Below are 21,330 nucleotides of genomic sequence, written 5' to 3' on the forward strand. Positions count from 1 at the left end.
GAAAGAGGGAAAAAATGAAGAGTAACATATGGAAAGACAGTAAGTGGAATATTTCATTGAAAGAAAGACAAAAATGTTGGGTTACCGGCGATTTATATGTATTTTGTTATTGTGCGATACCATAGTGTCTAGACAAGTTAAGGGCGCGCTGCAGGGCCGACGAACTCTTACTTGAAATTTGAGTGGGGGAGTATGGTCAATTTGGTGAGTTGCACAAAACTGTACGATACCTTTTTTTCGATATATCCTAAAAGATAGATGAATACAGATCTAGATCTAGAATTAAATGTTTTAACAAATTAAAAAATGAGACATATAATCACGTGATGTCGAGTATTTTGGCGACAATAGTTACAACTGTAATTGCAATTGATTCAAAACAGAAGAAGAAGAACAAAAGATCAATTCTATTTTGGGGGCTAATTTTCACGATTAGGTTTTGTCAGCTTGCGCCCAGACGTACGTACGTCACGTGTACGGACGTGTTTCAGACCTAGATTCTACTTAGTTTACTTCATTTTGTCAGCGGTAAGTCTTCTCTTTACTTACAATAACACACGATTAACTAATGTTTTTATTTAAGATATACTTAGACTGTATGTACCGTACAATATAGGGTGTCTGATCGCGCACCCGTACCCGTGTCTAAAATCTGTCCCATAGAGATCGCACGTAGCCTATCCCTATGCAGTCTACGTGCTTTGCGTGACCATGAAAATTGGTCGATGTTTTTATATAAATTGAAATTGAAACCTGGCTTTATTCCTCGTGATCTTGAAGGTGAAACTCAATGAATGAGGTGTCATATGAAAGAGCAGGTTACTCTCCATATTCTCCATATTAGGGGGCTACCCTCAAACTTCTAAAAATTTGTTGGTCAAAACAGCGATTGATTGAAATGTTGTTTGCATCCTAGAAATCTAGACTAGATCTAGGGCGCGTTCATGCTTGATTTTGACGTGCAGAATCAGGCATCTGTTACGCGTTTAGTTTAAAACACGGTTGCGTCTTAGCTCACTTTTGTAGAATCACCGAAAAACGGCGATCACGATCGCCGATCGTAAACTCACAAAAAGATGCGTTTACAATTTGTAAACGCGTTTAAATGGGGTCAACGCACTGACCTCTAGTGGGTCTACGTAGCATGCACAGTGAAGGTTTGCGAATCCAGCTGGAAGACCAAATAAGGCCACACACTGAGAATCGCCTGGGGGAGCCAGAGAAGTAAGCATGAACAGAATGGAACTGCGATCACGATGAGCGTTTAGAGTAAAGTACCCGGTTTTCGGCCACTTAAGACAAAATCCTATTTATTGGACTCTTTACTTCCTATTTATTATCATTTCTTGTTCAAATCATGAAGCAAATATTATTATTATTTAAACAAAAAAAGAATCCCCCAAAAAAATCACGAATTGCCATGACAATATTCATTTCAATTTTCACTGTTTTGGAGCCGGTTATCGGCCGAGCGTTTCAGTTTACGGCCGCATGTACAAAGTCAATAGGAAGCGCTCGCACGCGCCGTGCGTTTCTGCGCTGATGTATAGCACAAGCGGGCGGAGCAGGTATCCCACGCCGGAGCTCCCGGGTGCTCGCCTGGCCGAATACAGGCACAGCGGTGATCGGAAGTTGGAATCTGAATTAGACAGACATATCGTGTGTGCGTCGCGGTGTGCGGCTGCATTGATTTAATACATGCGATGAGATACTTTTGAGCTTGCGACCAGCACAAAATCGGGCTCTTTATCTGAAAAATACTTGAAATAAAGCTCATTTTATGGTACCCATATTTCTTACATACACGCGTAAGAAACTCGATTTTTCAGATTTGGGTAGCGGGACCGCCGATTACATCGCTAAAATGTGATATTTTAGGATATATTTTTCATTGCAAATGTGGTTCTTCAGTGACACTGGCATGGTATGGTATGTGTGGGATATGTGTTATGCTATTATGCGATGTATTTTAAAGTGATTTTACCATGTATCCAACCAATTGGCCGAAAACCGGAGCTGACCGATTACCGGGTACTTTACTCTACGATGAGCGTTTCAGATCGCTCATTCTGCCTTCAAAACTTAAGCATGAACGCAGCCCTAGATCTATATTCCTAGATCTAGAATCTATTCCTACTAGATCTACTGAGTCCTAGGCCTACTGAGTCTTAGCTCCAAAATTTGCCACTTTCCTGAACCGTGCTCCTCCCCGGGCTTACATCCGGCTAGACGTAAGCAAAATATCTATGCACTTATTTTTTTGCTAGCCCCAAGACTCGATCATTCGCCCCAACAAACGGTTTAAAATTTAAAAATACCCTTCCCCCTATTTGTTGGATCGGCTAAGGGAGGTGTGCGCTCAGCTCAGTCCAAACCATGGTTACATCTAACTCTTCAACAACTCAGGCAATGTGAACACTCCCTGTACCGTGGAGGAGTCCAAGTGTACTCCCCTCAAGTTCTTCATTGAGAAGCACGCTGGTGGTGTAGAGGGGGGTTGGAATGACCTCTTATCTGTCAACCCAGGGGGTTCATCTACTTCTATGATCCCTAAAGAGTGAGTATTAATAGGTGGTTATCTCATCAACTCAGCTCTTTATTAACATTAGAAAAAGAGGATCATGAGGGACCAATGGGCACCGCTTAGGTATGCATAATCCTGTCAACAAGCATCTTTGCAGGAACTTTGAGAATTTTCAATCTCTGTTTCTTCCCCATTATGCTAACTTTCAGATCATCTGCAGAAGGGGAGCTCTGTGGTTCGCTGGCTTCAGATGTGAACGCAACCAGGCCACCAAACTCTTCAACTTCTCAGGCAATGTGAACACTCCCTGTACCGTGGAGGAGTCCAAGTCTACTCCCCTCAAGTTCTTCATTGAGAAGCACGCTGGTGGTGTAGAGGGGGGTTGGAATGACCTCTTAACTGTCAACCCAGGGGGTTCATCTACTTCTATGATCCCTAAAGAGTGAGTATTAATGCCCCTCTGCACTAGATGGCCAGGAGGGATTAGAGGGATTAATGTGGTCACTGATAGGTGGTTATCTCATCAACTCAGCTCTTTATTAACATTAGAAAAAGAGGATCATGAGGGACCAATGGGCACCGCTTAGGTATGCATAATCCTGTCAACAAGCATCTTTGCAGGAACTTTGAGAATTTTCAATCTCTGTTTCTTCCCCATTATGCTAACTTTCAGATCATCTGCAGAAGGGGAGCTCTGTGGTTCGCTGGCTTCAGATGTGAACGCAACCAGGCCACCAAACTCTTCAACAACTCAGGCAATGTGAACACTCCCTGTACCGTGGAGGAGTCCAAGTCTACTCCCCTCAAGTTCTTCATTGAGAAGCACGCTGGTGGTGTAGAGGGGGGTTGGAATGACCTCTTAACTGTCAACCCAGGGGGTTCATCTACTTCTATGATCCCTAAAGAGTGAGTATTAATGCCCCTCTGCACTAGATGGCCAGGAGGGATTAGAGGGATTAATGTGGTCACTGATAGGTGGTTATCTCATCAACTCAGCTCTTTATTAACATTAGAAAAAGAGGATCATGAGGGACCAATGGGCACCGCTTAGGTATGCATAATCCTGTCAACAAGCATCTTTGCAGGAACTTTGAGAATTTTCAATCTCTGTTTCTTCCCCATTATGCTAACTTTCAGATCATCTGCAGAAGGGGAGCTCTGTGGTTTCGCTGGCTTCAGATGTGAACGCAACCAGACCACCAAACTCTTCAACTTCTCAGGCAATGTAAACACTCCCTGTACCGTGGAGGAGTCCAAGTCTACTCCCCTCAAGTTCTTCATTGAGAAGCACGCTGGTGGTGTAGAGGGGGGTTGGAATGACCTCTTAACTGTCAACCCAGGGGGTTCATCTACTTCTATGATCCCTAAAGAGTGAGTATTAATGCCCCTCTGCACTAGATGGCCAGGAGGGATTAGAGGGATTAATGTGGTCACTGATAGGTGGTTATCTCATCAACTCAGCTCTTTATTAACATTAGAAAAAGAGGATCATGAGGGACCAATGGGCACCGCTTAGGTATGTATAATCCTGTCAACAAGCATCTTTGCAGGAACTTTGAGAATTTTCAATCTCTGTTTCTTCCCCATTATGCTAACTTTTAGATCATCTGCAGAAGAGGAGCTCTGTGGTTTCGCTGGCTTCAGATGTGAACGCAACCAGGCCACCAAACTCTTCAACATCTCAGGCAATGTGAACACTCCCTGTACCGTGGAGGAGTCCAAGTCTACTCCCCTCAACTTCTTCATTGAGAAGCACGCTGGTGGTGTAGAGGGGGGTTGGAATGATTTCTTAACTGTCAACCCAGGGGGTTCATCTACTTCTATGATCCCTAAAGAGTGAGTATTAATGCCCCTCTGCACTAGATCGGGCGAGGAGGGATTAGAGGGATTAGTGTGGTCACTGACAGGTGGTTATCTTGTGCCAATATCTATCATGGTGCAGTTAAAGGAAGTTGAGAGAAAATTGTATTTCAAATATTTTGCTGTTCTTCAGAACAACTTGTTATTGCAAATTGAGTTTACTTTTAGATCATACACATACATGGTTGTAGAAAATGAAAGCAAAAATGAAATGCAAAAAAATAATGAAGTGAAAATTCATAGCACACACCTTTTTTTCTTTTCTTCTACTGCAGGTTCCTCATTTTACATCTTTGGTAGATGGATGGCTCTTTGCACTTTGACCAATGAGCTTATCTGTATTTCATCCATCAAGCACCGGTGATTTGATATTATCTCCAGCAATGGACATGATTGGAATAAAACAACCTTACACAACTGATAATGGCACTGTGACTAATTTATTTGTATGCATTCTTTTCTGTAATACTTGTTATAAGTAAGTTAAATTTGCATGATTTAAAAACCGCTAAAAGGTATACAATATTGACTATCCCTTTTGTGGTTTAGATATTTGATTAGGACCATAATTATGCACATGAAAAGTTACATCCTAGTAATTTGTCAAAAGACATATGGGAATCTCAAATTGGCAAATTAGCCATTCAACTGTGATGTAATTGCAGTATTTTTTTCATTTGTTGGAGACTAAATATCATTATTATTGCTTTTATTAAAATTATTATTATTGTGGTAATTGTTTATTTCTATTTTTGTAGTAATTGTGATATGGAAATGAGAAAAATATTTATAAAAGAATAGAAGTAGTAGAATGGCATGGAAATGAGAGAAACATTTATGAAAGAAAGATGTGAATATGAAAAAGAAAGAATATTTAAATGGAATTATATAGAAAAGAAGATAGATGACGGAATGAGAGGGAAAATAACGAGAGTAAATGAGCGATAGAGTGTGTATGTGGAGGGGGAAGGGATGACAATGGCAATTTAAACGGGATAACCTCGCTATCAATAAGGATCATTATTCATCAATGTCATTATTCATAATGCACTTCTACCATATACTAGCAAACTGCTATTCATATCATACAAATAGGTTGCTATTTAGAATATACATAAGGACCACTATCCACAAGGGTCACTATTCGGGAAAGGGACATAACAATGACTATTCATAGTTTAGATTAAAAAACAATATTCATAAGGGTCACCGTTAGTCACTATTCATAATATACAAACCCCTTTGCTGAATTATGAGCATCAAAACCCTCTTTTTTTGTTTATATGATGACAACAAAAATAACATCCTGAAAGATACTGAAACATAGACATATATATAGAAAAAGATAGAAAGACAAAATCGCAAGGATGAAAGCAAAAAATAGTATGAGCAAATATAATAATAAGAAATGATATGATAGGAAAACATAGGCCCTAATGATAATGAAATATTAAAATAAACAAGATAAATTGATCGATTAAACCAAACAATACCATTAGAAAGGTAGTAAGAGAAAACAAACCTTGAAACACTAAACAGATTGAGTAAATAATGACATGAAGAAAGATGGCAATACAACGCTCTTATTTGAAAATGAATGGGAGCTGTGAGTGATATCTTTGTTACATGTAGGCCTATGTTACTATTGATACGCGACAACACACATCTTTATACACAATGCACAACGGCTCGAAACGGACAAAATGGCGCCTGGATGGACGGGTGTGCATGAGTGATTCCGGAGAACGAAGATTACAGTGACCTGGATGGGATGGTAGTGGCTATGCCTACGGAGTTTGAAAGAAATTGGGATAGGGGAAAGAACCTAGAGAGGGCTCGCAAGCACTGCGTGCAAAAACCAATGGGATTTGGTGCATGTTCGTCATTGCAATCAAGATCGTTCTGGGGGCCAAAAGCCTGAACCCGATATGCCCCATAGACAATGCGTGTAATGCATGGGCGGAAAACGTACAGGATCTGTATTATGACCGGAGTTAAATTGTTTTTTCTCTCTCTCTTTATGTCTCTTTATGGGCCGTATTTGGTATCATTAGAAAGAAAATTTCATGGTTGTTATTGCAAACCACTCTTTTTTTTTCTATGATAATCCTATCGAAACACATGATGTAAAATAGATTTATAGGACAAAATGGCGTCTTAAATGGCCCCCTTGACCAATTTTAAAAATCCGGCCAAGAGGTGCCCTGCGTATTGGAACTCGGCATGTCACTGCAAATTTTCAAGGAAAAAAAAGGACGTTTAAGGGGCGAAAAGCAGTCTGAAAAAATGACGTCATAGCCGATACGTGTTAGATTCGGGCGGAAACTCGGCGGAATTCGTGTAGTGATCTTTGTTCAAATGCGATTTATTCACAATTTTCTGTGTGAACATATACTATACTTGGTATCATTCGAAAGGGCACTTCATTGCGGTCAGTTTGACACCATTGTTATCTTCGCGCAATGTATTGCACGCATTTAACGCGCTATCACGCAATGCATAGTAAATACATCATTTTTTGAGATAACTTTGCGCTGACATAATCAAATTTTACCAAACTTTGCGGACAGTTGTCACGTATATAAATACATGTGTGTGCCAAGTTTTATTGACGTAGGTCAAAGGATCGTAATTTTAGAGCAAGTTGAAGTTATTTTGGAATTTTCTTGAAAATGGCGAATTTGGAGGGCAATTTTCTCAAATTTGGTCAGTGATAGGGTATATAATTTTGTATATGGCTGGAAAGGGCATATCTTCAAGTATCTAAATCCAAAAAAGGGTACGGGTTTGCCAAGCCATTATGGAGATACGGCCACAGAGAGAAAGCCAATTCCCAGAACTTTAGAGGGCGCTATTTATGTTGTGCAAAGTCATTGGAGCGTGAAATTTGGCATGGCTATGTGCAATTATGAGATAAGGATACTGTGAGATTTAAATACAAAACGGAATTTATATGAGAAAGTTATGGCAGTTTTAGATTATTTAGGTGTCAATTTTTCAAGAATTTGAGAGATAGTTGACGGAGTCGGTTTCAGATTTGAATTTTGAGTATGAAGATGGCATTTTGAAGGGCAGGTTATACGTCGCAGATAAAAGAACATCTCTTGGACTATCTAGAGGAATTTGTTAGAAATGTGTAGGATCTAGGATAGTGGAGATAGGAAGGAAGAAAGAAAGGCCTTAAAATGGACCAGAAACGGACAAAATGGCGCCTGGACGGTTATGCATGAGTGATTTCGAAAATCGAAGAATGTAGTGACCTTGAAGGGATGTTAGAGACTATGCCTATGAAATGTGAAAGGAAAAGGACATGAGAAAAGCACCTAACTAGGAATAACAAACATTACGTGCAAAACGAATGCGATTTCCTGACGATAAGGAAAAGGAAAAGGAGGAAAAGGAGAATATTAATGGGGCAGAATGTGAACGAAAACAAGGCAATGACGAAGGTCGTCATTGCAAATACAAAAGAGTGTGACTTGCAGAGAAGAAAATAATACAATAAATCTCGTACATCTGCTGATTGAATGCAGGTTCATTCATGAATGGATAAACGATGCTAGGTCATGGACGATTACACATCATTGTTGAATATACAGTCAATGTACACACGAACATGAATACAGTAGAATTACACACGACATGATCAATACTTAAACAATAACATAGTTTTAACTGCCTTCTTAAAAGAATACAATGTCCTAAGGTTTCTTATTACAATGGGCAGAGAGTTCCAGATGTCTGGGCCGGCGTGTCTAATGGATTTGAGAGCCAATGCGGTTTTTGGATTTCTTAAATGGAATTTTTCAGTTTGCCTTGTAGGGTAGGAGTGGATGGTTTTATTCAAATTAAACAATGGGGGAAAGTATGAAGGTACATGTAGTAGACCTTTTTGTAAGCAAAACATGAAAAGTGCTATTTGTAGAAAATGTATATCAGCAGCTTTTAGAGTTTTTAGTTTTGAAAACAAGGGATTGGTGTGGTCGCGAAAGGAAGAATCAGTACATATACGCATGGCTTTCTTGAAATTGAAATGTATGTATTGCTGTTGGTAAAAAAAAGAAATCAAATCAAAAAAGAAAAACCGGACATGTATAACAATATCGACCCCCCCCCCCCCCCCCCCCTCCTCCTCCACATCACAGTCGTAGGCCTGGCTATTTGTATATGCATGTCGATTTAATTTCATGTGCAACGTTTTTACGATTTATATCAAGATAATGTTACAGGAAATAGATGATTTTCATTGAGTCTAATTTCTTCGTGTGTCTCTTTTTCCCGGTATCTTTTGTCCTTGTATACTCTGTTAATGTAAAGGAGCTAATTTCCGCTCGTCGAGGAGTGTGATTAGGGACCACTCCTTTTGGAGAGAAATTTGGACGGAATTCACCCTCAAAAGATGTAATGTTCACTCCAAAAAGACCGATTTTTTTTTCTAAAAGACTGAATTTATCGTCTTTTAAGAGCTAAATTTACATCTTTTGAGGGTGAATTCCGTCCAAATTTCACTCCGCAAGGAGTGGTCCCTAATCACACTCCCCGACGAGCGGAAATTAGCTCCTTTACATTAACAGAGTAGTCATCATTTTGTATTGTATATGCTCTTAGTTCAATGCTTTAGGTACAATATTTTGAAGGAAAAGTTGAGTTTTGTAGCAGAGGACGCTACACAAATTGTATTTTGATGAGATAATGAAAACTGAGTGTTATATTTGAAAGAACATATCATTTAAATGACAAAATCGTCTGTTTTAGATCAAAATCGGCACAGAGACGGCTGAAATATCCATAAATATAACGATTTCTTATATTTTGTGGTGCCCAAAAAATATTCTTATTTTGAACCAGCCGTTGAAAAAACGAGATAGCGCTTTTCACGTTTTATTCCAGCCATTGCCGATGTTGGCCGGGATCAGGAGGTATAACAGACGATGTTACATAATGCGAAATGGTATTATATAGAATTTAAGAACACAACATGTGACTGATGTGGAACATCGTAAAGATGATGTTATTTTCGATGGTATTTTGTCCAAATTGGTATAAAAATATTTATAAAGCTCACAAATCATTTTTACATTAACCAGAAACCAGCCTTCTCTTTGAATAATTTATAGATACCTGGTTTGTCTCTATTTTCTCGTTGCAGAACTCGTGGTCAGACATAAAGCAATGATGAGGTTCTGGCCCCGGAGGAGACTCATCATCGCTATCATCGCAGCATGTAGCTTACTCGTGTTCGTCTATCTCCCATGGACGAACTACAATCAGGCTTCCTTCGTGACAACATTGATTGGCGGTCATCGACGTCTAGCCGTGGTCGATGACCAGGCAAGGGATAACCCTACCTCGAGGAGAGACCGACAAATAAGTTTGAGGTTAGTGTGATTGATTTGAATCACTTTCTCAAATTCATCTTACAAAATAATTAGTAATTTTCTTTTCGATATTTGATTTCAGAACGTTTGACATTATTGTCTAGAAATGGTAATCAAAGGGAAGCATGCCCCAACAGAGCAGATATTTGCTCGGGGGTGTTTTCTTCAAATACAATAGGTGAGGGCAGGGCGTCGCTAGACCTTTTTCACTCTTAATCCTTGTCTGAATTCAGTTCCCCCCCCCCCTCCCGCACAAAGCGCGGCAGCTGTGACGTTTCATTAAATTATCAGAGAAAGAAGACGATTTGTTGTACTGTTTTCGATTCTTAATCCTTGTCTAAATTCAGTTCCCCCTCTCCCTCGCTAAGCGCGAAAGCCTTGACGTTTCATTAAATTATTAGAGAAAGAAGACGATTCGTTGTACTGTTTTCTACTCTTAATCCTTGTGTGAATTCAGTCCCCCCCCCCCCCTCCCGCGCAAGCTTTGACGTTTCATTAAATTATTAGAGAAAGAATACGATTCGTTTTACCGTTCTCTGCTCTTAATCCTCGTCTGAATCCAGTTTCCCGCGCGAAGAGCCGAAGCTTAGACGTTTCATTAAATTATTACTCAGTTTCCCCCTCCTACGCGAAGCGCGGAAGCTTTGACGTTTTATAAAATGTTAAGAGAAAGAAGACGATTCGTTGTACCGACTCTTAATCATTGTCTGAATTTTCAAAAATATTTCTTTGTCCGTTAAAAAGCCACAGTTCGTACGGAAAAAAAATTGCCGGCCGACCGACATAATACATCTCACCGACTTCAAACTTCTGCATTGATAGTACACGATGATTGAGCAAGAATACCGACACAGCTGACCCGACACAGCAACATAATGAACTATGCGTATCTTTCTTGCTCCCCCGCCCCCCCCCCCCCCCCCACTCAGTGTTATTAAGGGTACGCATATGCGTGTTTCCAGCACCCCCCCCCCGCCCTTTCAGCATAAGTCCGGTGTGTAAAATCAATACGGGTAGACCTTTTTCTTTTGTTATACGAGCCTTTTCAGCACCCCCCCCCCCTTTCAGCATAAGTCCGGTGTGTTAAGTCAGCGGCGGGTCCACTGTTACTAAATGATTTGTGGTACAATAACCTATTTTTCATGGTACAATGCATTATGGGTTAAGCGGTGGAGACTGAGAGTATTTGATACGGAAGTATAATAGGTCAAATAGGCATTCCAAAATTTAGATTCTTGACAGACAAAAATATGATCATGTAAGCACCTGCTAGACGGTCTGTTCACATTATCGCGACATTGTCTTTCGCACAATGTGTGTGATTTAGGCCTGCAACATTTTCTTCTAAACAATTAATCTCTCTCTCTCTCTCTCACCCTCTCTCTCTCTCTCTCTCACTCTCTCTCTCTCTCTCTCTCTCTCTCTCCCTCTCTCCCTCTCAGGTGTTCTGTCAAATGCATGTAATTCACACACCAGAGCCTTCTTTAGTTCTTTCTCCATCCCTCTCTCTACCTTGAACTTTCTTTCTCATCATGTCACATGATCTGCAATCACCTGTCACCGATCAAGACAGTCTGACACCCTCCAAATTATTGATCGAAAGAATGCTCATATGGGGAGTCATAATTTTTCCCAGTGTATTTCAGGACGGCGTCAGTGACCTATACAGTCTATTATGAAGCACCATAATGTGAAATTGCATGGTTCGCCCCCCCCCCCCACCCCCCCCCCAAAAAAAAAGTGATTGCAAAATGAGCAGTGCCAACATTGGTTAAATGGTGTAATGGTTAACTCTTTGGCTCTCATGGCCTTCTATTCTTGCGGACAGCCGACAAAGTCAAATGTCGCCAGCCTAGCCTCGATTCGCGCAGGTATAACGCAATCAAAATAACGCCTCGAGCCCTTATTATTGATGCGACATTAATTATTAATACGACTTGTGCATGCAGTCTTCGTCATCCGCGCAATTCAGTGTGTGTGTGCGTCTTGACTCTTGAATGTGGTGGGCCTTGGGAGATAAATGTGCAGTGAAAATGGCGGGACTTTAAGGACAAAATGTAGCACAGTGTTAACATGTCGCCATGTGTTTGATCAAAGAGGTACATCCTCCTTGGTTTGATCGTGAGTTGTTGTCGGGGAATCAAGGATGACCCACTTAAGGCTGGCCAGACAGGAAGACATTATTAAGTCTGATCATGGCTGACAGGCAACTTGGTTTTTCCCCGTCGCTAATGGGGAGGGGCCCTATAGGGAGTGTGTGAGATACCCCCCCCCCCCCCCCACCTGCTTGTTGGAAAATTTCAGCTACCTTGTCGGTTAATTTGGTCCGACACCTATCGACGTCCCTGGGGATATTAAGCATGATTGTAATAGACAATAATTAGAGAATGTGAGGAAAGTACTGTTCTGCCCCCCCCCCCTACCCCTCCTAAGTTGTAAAAATCTCGTGTGCGGAGAGGTAGGATCGAGGGTGTTCACATTGTGTTAAGTATAACGGCCATTTTTACTTTTATCAGACGATTTGTACGTTTTCTATGAAAAATAAATAAAAAGCTGGTTAGGAAAAGAATACAAATCTATACGAATCAGTCTATGAGGGAAAGGGCAGCTTTTTAATGATAGCCCCCCCCCCCCTCCTCTCCAGTCCCGTGACTTAGCGATGTCCCTTATTATTGATGTGGCATTATTTATTTCATGCTTTGACCCGTGTTGCAATTGACGAGGGTGTGTTCTGTGTTCTTGTAATCTGCCCATGGACCTCAAAACGTACGTTTTCTATGAAAAATAAATAAAAAGCTAGTTAGGAATAGAAAATCCCTTTTTTACGAATCAGTTTCTGAGGGAAGGCCGCCACCCCCTCCCCCTCCCCCCCCCCCCTCTCCCGTAACTTTAATAGCGATGTCCCTTATTATTGATGTGGCATTATTTATTTCATGCTTTGACCCGTGTTAACGAGGTTGTGTTCTATGTCGGGGTTCTATTTTCTTGTAATCTACCCATGGGCCTCAACACGTTGGTCTTCTCCCACTAATCACTGTCTAAATATTGAATTCTAGTGGCTCCGCTGACCAAACTGAATGCCGAGCCTGATTCCAGGGCCTTCGTCTGTCGTCTGCGTTACGTAAACTTCTTTCATTTCACAGACTAAACTTTCACGCCCTGATGACAAGACTTCATTATTGACAAAGAGTTTGGCACACCCAAAGACCTTTGGACTGTGTGCATAGGGAGGAATTAGAAGCTCAAAATTAAACACTTTTTGTATGCATAAAAAAGTGTGTACACAGAATGAAGGTTGTATCAACCAAGGAATCTCCTTGATCAAACCGAATCAAATTGCAGGTAACGGTTACAAGAGCGCCACTTGTGTATTTTTTAGAGGGGGGGGGGGGGGGGGGGGGGGGCATATTCTCTTGCGAAAGGGCGTGGTACAAGCGCACCGAACGTTGGACCTTCTACCACTCGCCCCACAAAGCCATGCAATGAAAAGAATAAGACCAATCGGGGTGCACTGGTGGATCCAGGGCCCGGCCCCCCGGAAGAAAAACGTGTAAAAACACGTTAATTTTACCATTTTTTTGGAGATGCCCCCCTCCCCCCTGGCGCTCAAGGGGAGGGGGGGGGGGTGCGATTTTTCAAATGTTCGAGGAACAAAAAAAATATTGCTCACTACCGACACTACCGACCGTCATTCCTTATAACGACGATTTCGGTCTTGAACTTTTTTTTTTACAACGTTTGACTAGACCAACGACCCGTGAGACTTACAGTACATAACAATGCAATTAAATAGGACATTTAGAAAGGTAGAATATTCCAAAGGTTGATGATACCGACAAAACAGGGAAATACATAAGGAAAGATGTATTTTTTTTAATGTCAGGATTGTATGCTGTTGGTCCCATGATCTTGTGGCAAAAAGTTGGTTCAGACAGCTGACATAGTTCTCTCAACACTAATACCTTATCGAAAACTGTTTCTCAGTATTGTGCTTTTTGAAAGTTTTCATATGAGTGAAGTGAATATAATGAGTTAAACAATTCATTACATACTAGCCTGATTGTTTTTTTTTTATATTAACGTAAATTAAAATTTTCCTTCTTATCTTTCTGTCTACCACAATACAGCGTCATACGTAATGCCTCAAGGCCCATTGATTGGTCCAATGCTGTACCGAAACGTAAGGATGACGTCATCAGCGGTGTGTCGCTCCACCAGCGTAGGTTCGGAAACAGTCAGCAGGAAAAAGGTAAAGTGACAGGAAAGGCAGTAGCGTATCACTCAAAATATTAAATGGTTAATTAAAATTATATTAGATTTCAGTGGACATAATTATAAAGGAAGAGGTAAAGAAAGTGAGTGAAGAGGTGTAAGTATAGGGAACTATTAAAAGAAGATACTAAATCAATTGATTAAATTTCCCATCCCCTCCCTAATGTCTCTATTTCTGAATCTTTCTGCAGATGGATTGGTACAAGGAGGGCCAGAGAAGCAATATCGGTCTCAAAGCAAATACCGCAATTCACAACAAAAGATAAAGACAGAGCTCTCACGAAATCTCCGTGACGGCAAAGCCATAGAGGTCCTCAGCGCCGACCCGGTACGAAAAGACGTGAGCGGGAACGGTGGAAAGTGTCTTCCTCGCCACAATGTGGTCTTCTGGAAGACCCATAAGTGCGGGAGCTCGACGATGCAGAACATGATGTTCCGTCATGCAATCAAGAACGATCTCCGACTGTTGTTGCCGCCTAGGACACATCTCTTTGATCTGATACGGCGGTTTAATGCTACCAGGGACGTCCCGAGGGATTTTATTGAGAGGGGGAAACACTTCAACATGTTCGCGCACCATGCCAGGTTCAGCGCTCCAGGCAAGAACCAAACTAAACTCAACTTTTCAAACATTCAGTCAAACTTTTTATTTAACGATTAAATATTTTATTCAAACATATTTGACAAAACAATTAAAATATTAGAACAAATAGACAAATTGGCGAAAACCAAACAGATACATCAGTTGTACATGTCTTCTCCAATTTAGTAAACCAAAAAAGTTCTTGTGTTAAGTAGGAAAGTATCCACTCATGTCGAGTCTGAGTTGTGCCTATAGTGCCAAGCTCTCCTGGATCCAGCCTGTTTATATGATTATTTTACACAGGCCTGTAGTAAGCCTGTGCACCACTTTGTATAATTTTATTGACCTTCAACTATTATCTTCTTTTTTCCCTCCTAGATATAGCAACCCTGATGCCTCGAGATAGCCTCTACGTCACGATCCTGAGATCACCACTGACCCTCTACGAGTCCATCTACTCCTATCTGGGACTTGGTAAGGACTTCGGCAACCAGACACACTTAGTTAAGATTAATACCTTCTTGAGGAACCCAAACGCATTTTACAACGCGTCGGACTTAAATGTACATCGCCGCTATGCCCGAAACCCTCTCCTCTATGATCTCGGGCTAGAGCCGAAAGACATGGACAGCAAAACGAAGATTGCGGACACCATTCTCGAAGTGCAGCTCAGGTTCCATTTTGTGTTGATCTCGGAGTACTTTGACGAATCTCTGGTTCTATTAAAAGATTTGATGTGCTGGGACTTCAGTGATATAATCTATCTAAAGTTAAACGCGAGGGAGCAGATACATAAAACTTCGCCATATACCGCTAACAAGATCGAGAAGTGGAATTACGGTGATATGCAGCTTTATCAGTACTTTAACGACTCCTTTTGGAAGAGAGTGGAGGCGTACGGGCGCACCCGTATGGAGCAGGACGTTAGGACGTTGCGAGATTTGAACGCGCGGTTGATGGGCCGCTGTGTAGAAGAAGCAACCAATGCAGATGATATCGAGGACCAGGAATCTCAATGGCATCCTGAAGGTATCAACATTGTTGCGTATCGCCTGAAGGCATCGGCAGTGAACGATCGTACTTGCAGGGATATCATCAAGTCCGAGAAACCCTTTACGGAGGAGATTCGGGCCAAGCAAGGGGACTATTATTTTGCACCGAAAGGTGCTGAAGAGTTAAAGAAATGGTGGCATATCGAGGACGAGTCGGAGAAGAAGGCTGTCAAGGTTTTGGACGCAATGCTTGACCGGATCCATCCTCAAGAAAAACCACCTTGAGTCTATAAAGCATCATTATAATTATATAACTCAGAGGTGCATCAGATATAACTCGATACTATAGAACGAACTCGATAGGCATTGATCAACGGGGTTTAATGAGTTCAAGTGCTACCTATAATACACAGCAGACCGCTACCAATTTTCGAAGAGATCATTTACCGCTGTATTGGGTGGATTATCGTCGCACTGGGCCAACACCGGGGGTGCCAACTCGGCATTTCCACCGGGTCCGAGTCGGGCATGGTGTTGAGCTAGCCTGGATTCCCTCTAAATAGTCCTAAAATCATGATCATCTACATAATTTCAAGTCTACAAATACCTTAAAGTACTTATTTACTAATTAGTTTTCACATTCCTAGCAGAGAAACTTGAAAATTAGTGTTTAAAAAGACGTACTTAAGGCGAAATTTAGGCCAATATTAGCAATTGTTGAGCTCTTCTAGAAAATTCGGCCTTTATTATTTACCGAGTCGTCCTTAGTGCTGATCCCCCTGTATCACGGCTCATTTTGAGATTGTGATTGAGATGAGTTTGTGCCATGCATGGATCGAGAGTCTTCTGCACTCAATGTCGTCAGCAGTACACAAGAAAGGAAATGGATTGTCAAACCTTTTAACGAAAGTATGGTGCTTGGTTACTAATCATAAGTGATTATGGTAGACTTGGTTATAATAAATGGGAATATGATGATGGATACAACGTATATTATAAGCCCGTCGCATAATAGGCTACGCGTCGTTGTCTGAGGTTAGACTCAGTGTCAATCATTTTTGTGACCTTAAAATTAGAAAAGTATAGTACATTGAATTTTGCAAACATTGCGTTGCATGGCGCAGGTAATAATGCAAGCGAAATGACGCCTCATAATTATGAGCAACGAGCATGGAGTGGCAAATTATCTTACACCCCCCCCCCTTTTTTTTCTCCACTAAATTATTCACCAGGGCTTATTACATTAATTATGCAAATATACCATCGATTGACAATCATAAATCCACCACTTGTAGCGGCGGGCGCGGGGAGCCGGCCCCTCACTTTTTTGGGAAAGTATTTTGAAGAGAAATAAAAAAGAAAGAAAGAAAGAATAGTGACCTGCCAGTGTTTAAAAATAAGGTATCAAAATATGCTCATCTGACCATAATTAAACGCCTAAAACCCCGGGGGCTCTTCCCCCTGGAACCCCACCAAATGCCCTTAAGCGGGCCCTTGGATGATCATCTGACCTTAATTTAAAGCCTTAAACCCCTGATCTTTAGGGGCGATCCCACGCCAATTAGTGACCAGCCAGTGTCACAAATAAGGGATCAAAATACGCTCATCTGATCGTAATTAAATGCATAAAACCCTGAGCATCCGGGGGCTCCATCTCTTGACCACCGCTGGGGCTTTGCCAGATGGACCCCATGCAAATTTACGCTCCACGCTCTACCTGATTATTAATACTTTAGCCCCCCCCCCCCACCTTTGAAAAACGTTCCGCGGGGCATGCATGTAACATATACGAGTGGTGGTGATGCGGATTTTTGTTATTCTGCCCCCCCCCCCCCCCCGGTCATGAAAATTAATCGCCGCCCGTGGTTGGCTGCAATCTCGTCTCGACCTCTGACTGCATGGGCTTCCATGAATTAGCGTATAGCTCCGTGTGGAAACAGCATGTCCTTCCCTTCTCGAATGGCGAAACAAAAGTGAGAGAGGAAAGGAAAGTGAAGGGGAAAGGTAACAAAAAGGGAGATGTTAGGACTTCCTGCCACACCTTCCCGACTAATCGATGATTTTGTTAGTTTTCGATCATCATCATGATTTTCATCTGCCAGTAAGACCATTCTCCCCCACCCCGCGTGCATGATGACTTTGCCTAAACGGCTGGACCTGCCCTACGCATCCGATTCAGATCCTTTGAAGTCTCACTGATATAACATTTTTCATAATATTGATGGTTAACCTCCCCCCCGCCCGTATCGTAAATGCGACCATATGCGGAGGGGGGGGGGGGAGGGTGGATTTGCAGCCTGATTTTAGAGGTGGGACAAAATGTTGTCGATTTTCAGTAATTATCCTACGCACATTTTGTATAGATATTTATATTCTTCAGAAGAAATTTATCTGATTCATGGTCTTTTGTATTGAATTATTTTGTGGGTATAAATCTTGTTATATAAATATGTACATTACCAGATAGGACAGGTGTAATGAACACAAGTTTATCATTTTTATCCAATATTTGTGAAATAGTTAACGGTACAGTACTTCAGATGCTTAGTAATTGGAACGAAACTACGTGTAATATCAATATTGAAATATATGCAAAAGCGTGAAATATGAATTCCCAATGTTTGATTTTATAGTGAACAATTAAATCGGGATTAGAGTAGAGATTTAATATATCAAAATATTGTTTTATATTTTATTATACGCCCGTCCCAATCCAAAAGTTGCATTATGTTAGGTTACCACCGTAGGTTGGGGAATCTTTATATTTTTGAAGAACTTACATCTAATTCTATATACCGTATGTAAAAGTAACATCATATTTTAAATTTATACAGAGCGTTTGTATGATATGAACAAATAAGTTGTGCTTTACACCATTTTTTTTTTTACACTGTGAATTTTTGAATGGTGCTAGAAATTTGAAATACAGCTCATGCATTTGTACAAACCAGAATAAGATTGTTATAACTTTTCATTTACATGTTAGCGTATAGTTGTCATCTTTATGGCACGTTCCGTCCGTCATTAACGTAACGACTTTACATGCGTTCTATATCTGTATGGTCGCACAGATGTATGGATGCAGGCGCAGATCCAGGGGGGGGGGGGGGGAGCGGGCCTTGCCAGAATAAGAGAGAGAAGGAGAGAGAGAAGGAAAGAGGGGAAAGGGAGAGAAAGGGAAAGAAAGAAGAGGAAGAAGAAAAGAAAAGGGGGAAAGAAGGAGATAGGGGGCCCGAAAGGGCCTTGCCTCCCTCCCCCCCGCCCCATCAAAAAAAATAAGAGAGAAGGAAGGAAAGGGAAAGAAAACGGGAAACGAGGAGATAAAGGGGAGGGAAATTAAACACCCCCTCACCCCCCCCCCCCCCATCAAAAAGAGAGAGAGAAGGAAGGAAAGGGAAAGAAAACGGGAAACGAGGAGATAAAGGGAAGGAAATTAAGAAGAAGAAGAAGAAGAAAAGAAAGGAAGGGGGATGTGCAGTTGCAACTTTCCCGCCAACAAGTTGTGAATCGGGGAGGGGGAAGGCCCTTGCCTCTCCCCCCCCCCCGCCCCCGCCCAAAAAGAGAAGGAAGTGAAAGGGAAAGAGGAGAGCTAAAAGGGAACAAAAAGAGGAAGAAGAAAAGAAAAAGCTGAAAAGAAGCGGAGATCAGTTGCGATTAATTTCCGTCAACAACGTGTCGATCAGGGGGGGGGGGGCGAAAGCCCTTGTCCCCCCTCCCTCCAGCAAACCTATACGAGAGAAGGAAGTGAAGGGAAAGGGAAAGAGGAGAGAAAGGGGAAGGGGGAAAAAAGTATAGAAAAGTAGGGGAGATTAGTTGTGATTTTTCCCTCCAACAAGGTGTAAATCGGGGGTTAGGGCAGTTGTCCCATATACCGCTAAATACCGGTGACTTACACATTTTGCTGAAATTACATAATTTTCTCCACTTTTTCCTCACTTTTTAGTAAATTATACTTTTTTATACGTTTGTTGGAAAATGACAAATTCCTAAATTTACAGTAAGGCAAGAAATATGTTTTATTAGAGGCCAACATGTCAGGGCCCGTGGAACGGCGGGGCTCGGGAGCCTCGAGCATCTAAATATCTTCATCTGACAGTAATTAAATGCCTAAAACCCCTGAGCTTCCGGGGGCCCCCTGGACCTCACGCCAATTAGTGTCCTGCCAGTGTCACAAATAAGATATCAAAATATTTTCATCTGACCGTAATTAAATGCCTAGAACCCCTGAGCCTTCGGGGGCTCCGCCCCCTCGACCCAGCCAGGGGCCCTTAGGCGGCCCCTGAATGCTTATCTAACTGTTTGTCTGGGGGCTCCCCACCCCTTCCCTGGACCCCACGCCAATTTATTTTCCAGCCAGTGTCACAAATTAGGTATCAAGATATGTTCAGCTGACCGTCATTAAATGCCTAAAACTCCTGACCTTATGGGGCCTTCGCCCCCTCGACCCCACCAGGGGGCCTCATTTGACAGTAATTTAATGCCTCAAACGCCTGAGCTTCTGGGGCTCAGCCCCTGGACGCCACGCCAATTAATGACCTGCTAGTGTCATAAATAAGGTATCAAAATATGCTCATTTGACCATAATATGCCCATACCCCCCGAGCTTTCGGAGGCTTCGCCCCTTGACCCCCCGGCGGTGCTTTGCCCTTAGACCCCACGCCAATTTACGTTACGCTCTACCTGATCGAAATACTAACCTCAGCGGGACCTGCATGTAAGAGGGAGGTGATGCAATTTTTTTGTCTGACCCCCAAAAAACTATAAAAAAAAACCTTTTTTGCTCATTCCGCCAATGCTGTACCAATATTTGGCTCGCATGAATTCAAATTTGCCCCCCCCCCCCCCCCCTCCTGTAAGAAATCCTGGATCCGCGCCTGTACGGTTTCCTTCGTTCTGATTGGTTAAAAGCCATCCAATGGATGTTAGGTTGCATAGTTGTCATGTTTATGGCACGTTCAACCCGTCATGCGAGGGTGATGGGATTTTCATTCAAACGGGGAAATTATGATGCTGATGCACGTTTTTTTTTATTATTTCATATTGTTTTTGAATAGTTTCACTTTCGTACTTTAATACAATTGATATACAGCGCTGAAGAATGCGAGAGAATGGCGAGGGACAAAGAGGGAGAGAGAGAGAGAGAGAGAGAGTGAGATGGGGGGGGGGGGGGGGGAGAGAAGATTATTAATATTCTACCTCCCACCACGTTTTCCGGTTTGTACTTCGCCTATACTTTTCATATCTTCCTCCTCCAAGTTTTCTCTTCAACTCTTTCAACCATCTTCATAAGTTCATATTCTCTGGTCATAACATTCTTTTATATTATCATTCTTCTCCTTCAACTCTCCCAAGTCATCTTCATCTCCCTTCCACTACTTTTTCTTTTGACATCCTGTATATTTCTTCAAATCTTCTCTTCCGATACACTCACTCTCATATCTTTCATATTTCATTTTCTCCTCAGACTCTTCCACTTTTCATAAAAACTCCCCCCCCCCCCCCCACACCATATTCTCCCATTTCCTGTTCATCGCCTTTCTCCAAAAACATCATCATATTCTCTCCTACCATGTTTTCTCTCCATGCTCTCTCTCACCTCCAATCCAATACTCCCAGAGTAACTATCTATCTCATATTCTGGTTGAATGAAACAATCTCAAACTAAAACTGCTCCTTAACTAATTGAATTCCTAACTTTAACCTGGGATAAAGTAACTATCA

At 41.7% G+C, this 21,330-nt stretch overlaps 2 protein-coding genes across 3 annotated transcripts; both read left to right on the plus strand.

Moving 5' to 3' along the window:
- Positions 1-181: 181 nt before the first annotated feature.
- On the plus strand, positions 182-4,808 carry LOC115917947 (NADH-quinone oxidoreductase chain 1-like). Of its 2 annotated transcripts, none has more exons than XM_030982258.1 (6): positions 182-528; positions 2,734-2,966; positions 3,198-3,430; positions 3,662-3,895; positions 4,127-4,360; positions 4,660-4,808. In XM_030982258.1, the coding sequence occupies exons 3-6, from the start codon at positions 3,417-3,419 to the stop codon at positions 4,682-4,684; spliced, it is 507 nt and encodes a 168-aa protein (XP_030838118.1). In that variant the 5' UTR covers positions 182-528; positions 2,734-2,966; positions 3,198-3,416; the 3' UTR covers positions 4,685-4,808. The 2 variants fall into 2 exon arrangements, with proteins under 2 accessions (XP_030838118.1, XP_030838117.1); XM_030982257.1 differs by lacking the exon at positions 182-528 and adding an exon at positions 2,393-2,557.
- Positions 4,809-9,537: 4,729 nt separating this feature from the next.
- Positions 9,538-18,562, plus strand: LOC115918542 (galactosylceramide sulfotransferase-like). Its single transcript, XM_030982259.1, has 4 exons — positions 9,538-9,762; positions 13,890-14,011; positions 14,226-14,633; positions 14,996-18,562. Exons 1-4 carry the CDS (start codon positions 9,557-9,559, stop codon positions 15,892-15,894), a joined length of 1,635 nt encoding a protein of 544 aa, XP_030838119.1. The 5' UTR covers positions 9,538-9,556; the 3' UTR covers positions 15,895-18,562.
- Positions 18,563-21,330: the final 2,768 nt, after the last annotated feature.

The sequence above is a fragment of the Strongylocentrotus purpuratus genome, unplaced genomic scaffold (assembly GCF_000002235.5).
Source record: "Strongylocentrotus purpuratus isolate Spur 01 unplaced genomic scaffold, Spur_5.0 spur5_scaffold_12, whole genome shotgun sequence".
Classification (NCBI taxonomy): domain Eukaryota; kingdom Metazoa; phylum Echinodermata; class Echinoidea; order Camarodonta; family Strongylocentrotidae; genus Strongylocentrotus; species Strongylocentrotus purpuratus.